Source organism: Folsomia candida, unplaced genomic scaffold (genome assembly GCF_002217175.1).
Source record: "Folsomia candida strain VU population unplaced genomic scaffold, ASM221717v1 Fcan01_Sc035, whole genome shotgun sequence".
Classification (NCBI taxonomy): domain Eukaryota; kingdom Metazoa; phylum Arthropoda; class Collembola; order Entomobryomorpha; family Isotomidae; genus Folsomia; species Folsomia candida.
Genome location: NW_019091227.1, coordinates 526,668 through 540,031, shown reverse-complemented (window position 1 = coordinate 540,031; position 13,364 = coordinate 526,668). Strand labels below are relative to the sequence as shown.

Here is a 13,364-nt window from a genome sequence, read left to right as displayed (position 1 = left end):
AAACCCTACAAAAAAACATAATCCGTTGGATTACATTTTTATACTTGGTATAAAATAATATATTTGGAAATAATGGGTGCAACCTTGGCCAACGCTTATTTGGAAATTATCAACTTACAAATTTTAAAATTTGTATGAACTTTGAGCGCACTCACGTTAATGAATTATCAATCAGGTTCATTTTCATTTATGAAATAAATGAAAGAATAAATAAATGTATCATTAGCCTGAGAACTTGAAATTTTTACATATGTCTATTGGACAAAAATATAGGAAACAAGTTCAAAGATAGGCTACATCAGTCACCTACACTCTAAGAAACCCGGTAACTAAGTTATTACCAGGCGGAGTATCTATGTGACTCTACCGCATGGTAATTAATTTATTATTGAGTGGTAGACATTTTGTTACCAACTGGTAATATTTTCAAATTTCGCGACCAGGGTTATTACCAGTTTGGAAACAAAAACCACTCAATAATAAATTAATTACCATGCAGTAGAGTCACATAGATACTCCGCCTGGTAATAACTCATCCTTAGTTACCAGGTTTCTTAGAGTGTAGCTGACCTTGTGGGGGTCGTGTTGGACTGGGGGAGCAAAGTATTACCCTAGTGAGTAAAACCAGAGAAGGCGACCCATACCAATTTTTACAAAATGTTACTTTCATCTTAAATTTGGTGTGGAGGTTAAAAATGAAGTATGCAGTGTAGAAATTTAACTTGTAATTTTTAAAACTTATAAAATTGTAGCAAATTCTTGAAGAAGTAGAAAAATTCCCGTTATTTTGAATATATAAATATTACCCGGTACCCGGCCGGGTAGCCGGGTACCCGGTAGAAATTTTAGGCCGAGTACCGGGTAGCCGGGTACCGGGTAGTACCACTACCTGGGGCAACCCTATATTACATTTTACACTCTAATTATTTTTAACAGTTTGGTACAGAGCCTAATCACACAACTTTTTCCCAGAACATGCAATCTTGATGAAAACTTGAAACTATTTTATAAAATCACTCAAGGGGAGAGAAACAACTGGCAGTTGAAAAAAATGTACTTTTTCACCCTAAAAATACAAAAAAAACTCAAAAAATGTATTTTGGGCGTATGTAACTGTACAACAATTTTTTTATTGTAGTACCAACTCGACAAACTCGAGTAATAATGTTTAATTATACTCGCTCCAATTCACGCAATCATTGATAACTTGTAAAATTCGTTAGTTTCGTAAAATCAGTATGTAAACTTTTACAAAATAAAAGGACGCCCTTGATCTGAGTAAGTCTACACAAATTTGGAAGCTAATTTTTCTCAGAAATATTTGTAAAATTTTGTAAATATTGGTTAGTTTACGGGTTTCTTATATTTACGAAGGACATATTTTATAAAAGTTTGTAAGTTTACAGAATTTACGGATTTTAGAATGTTATAAAGATATCCATGAATGGTCAAAATGTATGTTTTCAGCATTCTTATATATTTTGAGAATAAATTTTCGGCATAATTTATTACTATTTTAAATAATCAATTCGAATTAGATATTTTTTTACAATTTGTACAATTTTGTCGAAACAAATTCGACTTAAATTTTTAATCCGGTCAAATTTATGTTCCGGTGTGTTGCGAGATCCAGTTTCGGTAGTAGGGAACGGATGCGTAGACTCCAGGATATCCAGCAACGGCACAACCATATCCTAATAAAAATAAATTGAGATTGATTAATTTGTTCGTAAATAGTTCATGAAAATAGAGCCATCTAAAATTTATATATTTTGCGGAATCTGCAGAACTTTGACAGAAAAAACATGAACATTTTCCGCGAGCCGACTCTTACACATTGCATTTTAAATGGTGTTCTGTTTTATTAAAGTTATAGAAAAATTAACGTTGGAAAATCAAATCAATTTTTCTCGAATGATGTTTACTTTTTGTAATGAATTTTGAGATATTTTGACGTCGAGACGAGGTCCAAATTAAATTAAGGAAGTTTCACACGAAACACAGATCCAACAATCTTCTCAAATAGATAAATGGTTGCAAATGTAAATCAATCCAAATTTGATATTTCTTACAACATATTTGCGTCTTTAAGTAATTCAAAAAATTCAAAAATTGATTTTTGTCACAGGAATTTGCAGAACTTTGGCGAAAAAAACAAAAAATTTTCACAAGTCAATTTTCATACGTTGTGATATGTCGTTCTTACAGAACTTTTCGAACATTTTAGCATGTACGTTTCAAAATAATTTTTTTTGTCGGATGATATTTACTTTTTGAATAAATTTTGAGAGATTTTCACGTCAAGGTGAGATTTAAATTAAATTAAGGAAATTCAAAAAATTTATAGGTCAATCTTCGGAGAAGTATTTTTGCACAAGTTCATATTTTATCAATTATAAAATATGAAAATCATTAATTATAATTTCAAATTAAATTATAGTTCTAAAAAGTTCCTCAATTTGTGTGCGTGTCACTGCTGCAAGGCTCTGTCGCGGTGGTGACGCCATAAATAGCGTAAATTTACGTAAATTTACGAAAACTCGAGGCTTTCACAGCTTTGTAAATATACGCGTCGTTTTCTTTCGTAAAAATGAATTTGAAGTAAGGATAATTCAATTCAATGCTATTTTACAAAAGGTAAATGGCGAATTAAAAAAACTTTACGAAACTACTTTGTGAATTGGCGAATATTGCGGCATTTCACGTCAGCTTTCGTAACTCCGTAACCTCGTAAACTTACGAACTTCTGATAAAACTTGGGAACATCTCGCTTACGAAGTTACAAAACCTTATGCAGATAAACGAAATGTTTCTTGTTCGTAAGTTGATCTTCGTAAGCTTATCTGGTTCCAGGTTTGACGTGAAATGCCTCCATGACTCCACAATATTTTCTATGTTTTTTAAAAACAACTATTCTGCCATTTTTTTCAAAAACATTTTTCAGAGATGTATAAACACGATTTTAACTAATTCTTGAATTTTCTTGTAAAAATTGAAACAACAAAAGATGGAAGATAAAAGCATGGTTGACGTGAACTGCTCAATTAAAAAAATAAAATGAATATTGTAAACATTTACAAGACCCTCACTAAAAAAATTTTTTCAGAAACTTACCCCAAGAAACAATCCCCACCAACGTGGTTCCCGAGTGAAGGGGGCCACCAGAATCTCCTTGGCACGAGTCGCGCCCTCCCGTTCCGGCGCAAATCATACCGGGAACAATCTGTGATCCGTAGGCTTGTTGGCACGTCGCCGTGTTGACGAAGGGGACCGTGACCTTGAGAAGAAGGGCGGAAAGGGAGCCACCCTGCGAGGTCGTGCCCCACCCGCAAACGACCAAATTTCCAGAAACCCCGGCACCCGAAGCGGGCAAGTTGGCGGCGCGGACGTACGTGCCAAAAGTGAAGGGGGACGAGAGACGCATGAGGGCGATGTCGTTAGCGTATGTGCTTCTGCAAATTGGAAAAAATTTGGTTTATTTTTTTAAACGATAAGGAAATTTAAAATAATGTGTATTTCGAAAAAAATAATCAATTTAAAACTAAATTACGAATTTTTGCGATCAAAAATCTTTTTCTTACAGTACATATTTTTTTAGGAAGCATAAGAAAAATTGAAATCACGTGTCAATTTCGAAAAATTAAGAGATTTGAAATTAAATTACGAATTTGTGTAATTAAAATCTTATTTTCAGTAATTTTTTTAGAAATGGACAAATCAAATAAGGCGTCCATTTCGAAAAATTAAGCGAACTAAATTATGAATTTGTGCCATCATAAAAAATTTTTACAGTTTGAAGACTAAATTTCTTCTTGATTTAAATTAATTTCTAAATTTTTGAAATTTTAATCCTTGTCAAGTAAGGGAAAAAATATACGATTTTTGAACGAAATTTCAGGAATTAATAATCGCACTGTGTAACATCCACAACAAATTAGAAGATCATACATTTCGCTAGAAATACTCGATTTGTTCGAATTTACATAAAAAAATTAATATAATGTTCATATTTTTAATTTTCACTGAAACTTTATACTCTGAAAATCTCATTCTTTTCTGTATCCTAAACCTGCACAAAAATTTTGAAATTCAATTCCTAGGAGGAAATTAATGAATCTATAGTTTTTGATAGAATACAACATTTCAAAAATTAATATTTCCGGTACCTAACACTTGCAACAAATTAGAAAATCGTGTATTTTTTTGAAGTATGGATTACAAATTATTAAATTTTGAAAATTTACGTCAACAAATATATTTTTCGTTTTTACTTAAGGCTCTGTACCAACTTTAAACACCCAAATATATTTTTGACCTTAGTTACCCAATTAATTTTAAAATTATATGAAACCTCCCCCCCCCCTCCCCCTGGAAAAATGGGGGAAGCAAATTTGGAAAAATTAAGAAGTCAAAAGTGAGTGAAAAATAAATAAGAACTAGACCCAAACTTGCTTTTTACCTTCGGATTACCTTATGAACACCAATATTTTGATGAATTCAAAGTTTCAAAATTCGAAAATTCGAGTTTTTTTTCAATACATAAATCTTATATACTACCTGACAACTAGCCGGGTGCAACTTTTCAAAAGACGTTCCTGTCGGTATTAGCGTATTTTGCACGAAATTTTGAATTAGAAGTTGTGGTCAACACTATAGCCGAGGTGGATTAATCAATGAGAGAGTCCAAAACACTTCCTAAATTTTACTATTTTTAAAAGAAGAGAGCGTAATTGGGTCAGTGCAAAGTTTTCTGCAATAAAAACTGTCGACCACCATTTTTCTGGATCTATGACCCATTATACCATCTGCGCCACACTATTCTCCACCGCTATGAACAAGAATTATGAAAGTACCCCAAAAATTGTGAACGTCTTTTGAAATTTTTCAAACATTAATGGCAGTTTTATTTTTTTCGCAAAGTTGGTGGTACTGGGTGGCATCATATTTTCATTAAAAAATATGTTGATAAATTTACCACCAACGACTTTTTTCCAAAACTTGCTATCACCAGGGTATTCCGACCTGGGTTTTAATGGGTTGGGTTTTATTGGGTTTTAATGGGTTTTAATGGGTTGTAAATGAATAAAACCCAGTGGGTTTTACCATGTTAAGTGGGTTTTATTTGGGTTTTAATGGGTTTTATTGGGTTTTAATCGAGTTTTACCTTAAAACTACATTCTAAAAGTTAAATACATCTCCTATACGTTAGAAGACGTTATCTCAATTCATTCTAAAGCAGTTTATTTCATTACTATTCTAATATATGAAAATTCGGAACAATTCAATAATTGACTCCATCCTTTAGCATCACAGATTTCAAGTGTTATAAAACAAAATAATTTCCGAATAGATACAAATTCCTAATTATTTTTGTTAAGTTATTACTTAAAACTAATAAAACCCTATAAAACCCATTTAAACCCAACAAAACCCATTAAAACCCATTAAAACCCAAATAAAACCCAATTAACATGGTAAAACCCATTAAAACCCATGGGTTTTATAATTTTTGATTAAAACCCTGGGTTTTTCCGAACCCTGGCTATCACGCTTCAGTCCCAAGAAATTTGGGTAGTAAGGGTACTTGAATACCTTGGTGAATTACTGGTACAGAGCCTTAATTTGATAATCTGAAAATGTATTTTTTTTCTGTACCCTCGTAAACATACATCAAATTTTGAAATTAAATGACCAACTTATTATATAGGATGGGGAATATTTGCGATCTACATATATTTTGCAATGGGATACAAAATTTCATGAATTAAAAATTCTGGTGTGTAAAATTTGCAGTAAATTATATTTTTTCAATGTCCATTAATAATTACACAAAAAAATGGTTATTGAATTTTGTCAGTGAAGGAAAGGACATGAAAATTGATGATGATGCACCGCCCAGATCTATGCCCTAATTTGAGTAAGAATTTCAAACATTTGCAATAATCGGTGTCTAAATCGTGCTAACTCGCTCGCTCGCTTAAAAATTGCTGGTTTTGTCCAACTTTCTCATATTTTCGGTTGAAAACTTAACAGTTAACTTTCGCGTAATTTATACGAAAATCTCAATTTTTCGATGTTCTTAAACTACGAAAAATTCTCAAATTACAAAGTTGGCCGATATTTTAAAAACTGCAAACCGTGAAAACTTCTCACAAAATCTTGACTTCTATTTCTAAATTTCTTTCTATTTGAAAATTCCCGCTATTTTTGTGCCTCAAATTACGGATTATAGCTTGGATGCTTAATAATCTGCGCGACCGTTCTGGACTGTTCCGAGCCTTGGTTGGTGTTCAAGTTATGCTCCCCGCCGATAATGGTGTACCGGTTGGCGGCATAATCCGCGCAATGGGCCGCGGTCACAATCCAGTTGGCGTTAACGATTGATCCTCCACAAATATGGGAACCAACTTGGATCGTAACGATCCATGGAAATTCCCCCCGCGTGGCTTCCGTCCCTCCAACGATACGTTCTGGTGGCTGTTGTCGCAGGGCTGGGCCGGCTGTGGAGAGAAATTTTGAAAAATTTGAAAAAAAACAAATAGAAAATAAATTTACAAAAATTAGGATTTAAATTTTTGTGCCTTTTTTGCCCTGCACTGCATAAAACCAAAGTGCAGGGAATATGCGCTACCTGGCGGGTAACCCTTTGTATTACATTTGATTCTAATTATTTCCCGCTAAATGGCGCTTATTTCTTGCATTTATTGCTCTAAAAATTCATTTCTTGCACTAATTTCTTGCAATAATTAATTTCTTGGTGGGTTTTTCACGGTAAATTCATTGTTCTTGGTAAGAGTAAATTACCAATTAGTAATTTAAAGAAAAATCTACAAATCTTAAAATGTTACTGAAAATTTATGGCCAAATGATCGCATAGAGAGAAACGATTAATCTAGTATATATTTTTTGCATGACAAAAATAAGAAAAACTACAAACGGCTTATGTGTTTTACTCATTTTACAAAATGTCTTTTCACAAAGAAAATTAATTGCTACAACGGTTTTAGATATAGTTTTAATAGTTTTCAGGGTTTAGAACGAGTGCGAGTTTGGTTTGACGTCGTATTAATATTATTTTTTAAATTTGTAACCAAAACGTTTCCAAAGATTCCAAATTTAGTTTATAGGATTATTATTATAATCGTTTGGTACAAATGGATACATATGTAAATTAAAATATGTACTCAACCTTCAGTTTTGTAACCTGGCAAATTTTGAAAGTTTACGATTTACGACGTTATTAAATTGTACTCTTTGCAAAATGAAATTTTTCTGGTTGCGGATTACTCTGGGTAGCATTATAAAATCATAAAAGTTGCAATATTCCCTAAATTTCCTGCCTTTTCCCGATGAAAATTACATTCTCTACGCATTTACAATCTTATTTTTATTTTTTTTTAATTGTTGAAATATTTCTAAATGTGCAAATTTTACATATGTGTAATCGAAATTTGTGAAGTTTACAAAATTGCAAAATTCCCAAAATTTCATAACTTCTCTCTATATAAAAATTCCTTTCCTAGTTTTCCTAGTTTCCTAGTTTCCTAGTTTCCTAGTTTCCTAGGCAGGCAGTGGTGGCCGAGTGGTCATCACACTGTGCTTCAAGCCGAATGGAGGTTCTGGGTTCAATTCCCAGTACTGGCAGAGAGTTTTTTCCCTTGTGGTTTTCCTCTCTGACTTGTTGCACAGGTCTGTGCGGTGTCCATTGCACTACGGGCACCATAGTTAGGAACCTGTGACCATCTATTTCTCACTTATGTGAGGTTTGGTTCACTTGTAATTCAAATGTAATGGCTAAAATTGGGAATCAATAAAGACGACCTTTTTTTTTTTTTCTTGCTCACCCAAAATCTTATTTTTTTTTATTCCAAAATTAAGCATATATTTCTAAACTTATGAGGTTTACTTGGTTAAAAATATCTGAATTTCCAGTAGTTTTAAAATTTCCTAACTTCTCGTCAAAATTTCTATTAACCGTGCCTGGGAGAGTGAATTTCTTAAAAATGATGTTTAGGGCTCATTTTTGGAGAGAATGGAAAACGGATCGGTAATTTTGTGGGGACTGGGTTTCTCCACAGAATTACCGATCCGTTTTCCATTCTGTCCAAAAATGAGCCCTAAACATCATTTTTAAGAAATTATTTTTGTGCCTGGCTCCCAGGCAGCCTTAATTTTTTTTCTTACTCACCCAAAACCACGCCCACAACTCCCAAAATTACCAGAGCTACTTTCATCTTTCCTTTATTTTTGAAGTATAAAACTGGATCTCCAAACTTTTCACTGTGTCTCAAAATCTCGTTTCGACTCGTATTTTATACCCCTCATCACTCAATCACCTTATCAATCAATGAAAGCTCGTGTCACCCTTGTGATATGCACTCATCATCGCCTTATCGTCGCCACTCGCTCATCGCCACATAATTGTCCTGTCAATAATAAACACGTACGAGTCTATTATTTGTGAAGGTTGTCATCATATTATGATCAACAAGTAGAGAAAAAGTTGGGAAAATACGGAAAAAATGGGAATTTTGCACGCGTTACGTTTCACCAATGAAAAACAGATCCTACTTCCGCTCAACTTGGAAAATGGTGACGGTATCGAAGCCACGGCTGGATGGCTTATCCATTTCATGGATGGATAAGCGTGATGCTTGGATAAGCTGGCATGGGTAAGTTGGCATTCCGATGCTGCAACGGTATCGTGATTAGAATTGTATTTATGCCCATATATGCCGAGCGAATTTGGGCATTTATGACATCCATTTAGGGCATCTTTGCCAAGCACTTAAAAAAAGTATGGCACTACAAAATTAGACGAATGTTAAACCTGTGATATTTTCCGTAATGCAAAAAAATTCCTAAATTCTAGCACGTTTTTTCATACCGTGAGTATTATACAAGTCTAATTTCACCAAAAAATATAATGCTTACTACTTCAAAAAAATTAACCCCGCAGGCTTTTCTCTTGGCATCTAAATTAAAAAAATTGATTTAACAAATATCCGAAATTAATACTAACGGTGTATAAAATATACATTTAATTTTGTAGATTAGTTCCCTATTTCTTGCCGTATTATATTTCATGTAAAGCGTGCTAAATAAACAATATTATGTCATCTCATATTAGATGCAGACGCATTTCTACAATTTTGCAAGGAAAAATGAGAATTTTAAGGAGAGAGAAAATTCGAAAAAAAATTTAATTGGCTGAAGTTAGGAAATTTTCAAAATTCTGTAGTTTTGTGAACCATCCAGTTATAATAGTAATCCCCTGCTGAAAAACCTTGTTAATATTTTCATTATAAGTTCAAAAATTTTTTTTAGTACAGCGTCAAACTCATACTAAATATTTACCTAACCACAACTTTAAAAACTTACTACTTATATAAGAGACAACGAGAACTTATTTTTTATTATGAAATACATTTGATAAAATAAGTCAATTTCTAAGGTTTCAAACATTTCAAGTCCAATATTTTTTGAAAATTTAAAAATTTAAAAGAATTTTTGATGGATTTCAAAAGCAGGGAAAAAATTATGAAATTAAAATTTCACTATGCTTATAACTTTTAGTAATTCAGATAAGTCTTTCGGATGAATCATGCTCGCGAATCTTTGAATTCGCTTTAAACTTCGAAAAAACTTCTAGAATTTTGAAAGCCCGAGGTTTTGGCTGGAAATGAGTGTAAAATTCGCCCCTCGGGCTCAAATTTAGAAAATGTGTAAAATTTAAAAAAAACTGATATCCTTATTTTTTGTGGTGCACAAAATAAAATGTGTCCACCTAAATCTGAGTTTTACATTGAAAGACCTGCATTGTGAGTGAATCATGCCAGAATTAAGCTTACTTTTGGTACCAATTTGTCACCAAATGTTTATAATAATTCAAAGAGAAAAAAATTGCACAAAGTTAGTAATGTATATAACAAACCTCTACCCAACAGTTGAAAAATCTTAGAAAATTTTAATCCCAACTTCTTAAAATTTTACTAATACGGCGTCAAAACTTTACTGAATATCAAATTGCAAAATTGAATCTAAAAAACCAAATCGATAAGTCAGCAATTCGTCACCAGCGTATGAAACAAAATAAAAATCTATTCTTATTTTTTATAGTAATATTTTCATGGAATGAAGCAATATTTTGTACTATACATTTTTCTCTCTAAAAATTTGTGTCAATTAGGGTGTCTGTTCGTTAATTTTTGTAATTTCTCAATTGTAATTTCTCAATGTCAATTTGTGCGTTCGCTTAATTAAATTGAATGAATTTTAGTTATTATTTAAGTAAATATGCTTACGTTAATTATACACATGAATATTTACAGCAATATTTAATTTTATGCAATAATTCAGTGTTAATTTAGTTAGAATGCAATTATATATAAAATCGTGTAAATATTGTACGTCCAAAAATTCGTTTGCGCATGCACCATTTTTCCAAGATTTTCAAATAATTCTGATAAACAGGATGCTTACTTTAATTCGAGTAATAATAATTCTATGAAACGTTATCCCACACCGGATCAATTAAATTGATTTTATTTACATACCAAAAAACTACTGCGTCCTTATCCAACATAACTATAAACCTTGTTCAATCACTTGACTTGATAAGTAAAAGGTTATGCATGAAGGATGTATGCAAACTCATTTCGTAGCCAATTCACACGTGCCTTGGTAAAATTGTAATATCCGTAAATTTCGTAAACTCACAAATATTTCTGAAAAAAATAGCTTACAATTTGTCGTAAACTTATTCAGAATTCAAATCAAGGAGGTCTATTTATTTTGTACAAATTTGTAACATGGTTTTACAAAACGTACGGATTTTACAAATTTTCCGACAAATTACCTAATTGTATTGTATAATTTGCATGCCAAATATATATTTTACCAAAATTTTGCACATTATTCATATAATCCAGATCTAGTTTTTTGATTGGACAAGCTGGCCTGGCAGAATTTCGCATTTCGAAATCGTATTAGTGAATTCCATATGTGATTGGTAATAGTTTATTTCAGAGTGGTAAATTTTGTATTACCGTAACATTAGTACATGGTAATACCCGTTATTACCAGTTCGGGTAGTCATATATGAACTCCACATACGATGGATTTAACACCAAACTCCAAGAAACCCGGTAACTAAGTTATTACCAGGCGGAGTATCTATGTGACTCTACCGCATGGTAATTTATTTATTATTGAGTGGTATACATTTTGTTACCAAACCGGTAATAACCCCGGTCGCGAAATTTGAAAATATTACATAATAGTTGACAACTAATTTTCTTAGAGTCAAGTTTCCTAAAAGTGTGCAAATCCTGCCTGCACGGCACCTTAATTTGAGTGGATTACACGACAATAAAATATAAATTATGTATGTATGCCCAATTAATTAGGTATTCGCCGTGGTCATGTCATGTCTGTCACGCAGAATAACAATAATTGCTTATCACTCGTGATAAATAAGTGAAGTGGTAGTGACTATTTATTTATTAATGCTCAGTTATAATTTATTTAGTTCACTCCAAGTTTTGCACACGATCCGCTCAAATTAATACTTCTTAATCAAAAGTGTAACAAAATAAATATGAAGTTATCAAAAAATTGTCAAGTTTCGAGTGGATGATTTCATTGTCGTTTATTTTAAGATCATGTATTTTTCGCGTGTTAAATATTTCTAGTATTACATAAGGCTTTTTTTTCCTGATTTACGCTGATCTTTGTAACCCAGTAAAATCCGCAAAATTTCGATAATTTTACAAAAACTATGAGAGCGTATTGATAAGGTTGATGATATATTTACATCTCGAAAAAAACAATTAAGGCCATTCACATGTAGTAAGTTTGTAAAATCCATAAACTTACACACTTTTACAAATATTTCTGAAGGTAATTAGCTCATAAATTTTTGTAAACTTGCTCAGATCAAGTGCGTCTCTATATTTTGTAAAAGTTTGTAAAGTTATTTTACAAAATTTACGGCTTCTATAAAGTTACCAAAAACAGCGCAATAATTTTTAAATTATTGTAAATAAATTGCGTATAATTTTTGAATTGGAATAAGATTGCAGTTGTATGTAGAATGTAATCGATTTGCTAAACTATTTTCATGAAAACTGGAGTAAACAAGTACAACTATGAACAAGTACAAATATGGTTCTTAGCAAGAATTTATCCTTATTTCTTAAGTATGCAAATGTTAAATACAACTTTTCTCTACCTGTAACACTTTCACTTGCAAGTTATGCACTCAGAATGGAATCACATTTTGCAACAAAGTAGGGCAATTCACGTCAACCTTTGTAAGTTCGTAACCACTTAAATTCACTGACTTTTGGCGCAATGTAGGAACATGTTGAAGGCAATTTTTGCAGTCAAACTTGGCTTACCTTACGGAAATGAAAGGTATGTTTTTCGTTCGTAAGCTGATCTTCGTAAGTTTACACGACGGTAGTTTACGGACTTATGAAGACTGACGTGAATTGTCCCAGTATTGTGTTATGTGTCAAAGTATAAGGCAATTAACAAAATGATCTGACTTGGTCTTTGTTATCTAATAATTTAGTTTTCAGAGTTATGTAAATTGTCGAAAGAGTTGGGCGTCTTGAAAGTTTTAATTACATTTTTTCATTACAATTTACGTACTAGATTGAATTTTCAGGTATCTTAACTTTTATTATTAATTTACCAAATTCGGGAAACCAGTTTTTCATTGAATTACTTTAATCGCTCACTACAATTAAAATTTAAAATTAGTAATGTTTAATTGAACTAATTGAAACCATCCAGAAGACTTTTCTAAAATTATTTGATAAAATAAAAAATGTAAATTTACGATAGTTTTTTAACCGGATGTTGCCTCGATATAATTAATCTTTGCAATGATTAATGTGAAATAACGCCGACATAAATTTTTAATCTCACTCTACCTCTGGTCAGTATCTTTAAATACAAATTTGTAAATGGCATCAATTTCATGAGTTTTGCCATAAATGCAACTTTTCATACTTTAACGCAAAGTTGAATTATGTTAAGCAAAACTAACAATTTGAAAAAAACATTGCTAATTCACTCGCCAATTTTTCTCAACATACAAAAATCAATTCACTATTTTTTTCAAATCGATAGTTGTACAGTACCAGCGCAATTACCTTTGCAGTAAAGTATGGAAAGTTGCGTTTATGGCAAAACTCTTCAAATTAATGCCATTTTAGAAATTTGAATTTAAACACATTGAATAACGTAGGGATGAAGGAATTTAATAAATATTAATGTAAAGTTAATTTTTAATTTCTATAAAACTATCGATTTGAAAAAATTGGAGAATTAATCTTCTAGGAAATTTATTGTGC

General features: G+C 31.9%; 1 protein-coding gene across 2 annotated transcripts; it reads right to left on the bottom strand.

Annotated features, from left to right (window-relative positions):
- Positions 1-1,456: 1,456 nt before the first annotated feature.
- Positions 1,457-8,347, bottom strand: LOC110860904 (trypsin alpha-3). Of its 2 annotated transcripts, none has more exons than XM_022110023.2 (4): positions 8,189-8,347; positions 6,224-6,500; positions 3,115-3,452; positions 1,457-1,694 (listed from the first exon to the last, which is right to left on the bottom strand). In XM_022110023.2, the coding sequence occupies exons 1-4, from the start codon at positions 8,232-8,234 to the stop codon at positions 1,606-1,608; spliced, it is 750 nt and encodes a 249-aa protein (XP_021965715.1). In that variant the 5' UTR covers positions 8,235-8,347; the 3' UTR covers positions 1,457-1,605. The 2 variants fall into 2 exon arrangements, with proteins under 2 accessions (XP_021965715.1, XP_021965716.1); XM_022110024.2 differs by having other exon boundaries at positions 6,323-6,500.
- Positions 8,348-13,364: the final 5,017 nt, after the last annotated feature.

Bases quoted from the DNA above. Each gene is read 5' to 3' on its own strand.
- LOC110860904 (XM_022110023.2), bottom strand. From the start codon at position 8,234: ATGAAAGTAGCTCTGGTAATTTTGGGAGTTGTGGGCGTGGTTTTGG. The intron at 6,501-8,188 runs GTGAGTAAGAAA...TTCTCTCCACAG, and splicing joins AGTTGTGGGCGTGGTTTTGG to CCGGCCCAGCCCTGCGACAA. The intron at 1,695-3,114 runs GTAAGTTTCTGA...TATTTTTATTAG, and splicing joins GGTGGGGATTGTTTCTTGGG to GATATGGTTGTGCCGTTGCT.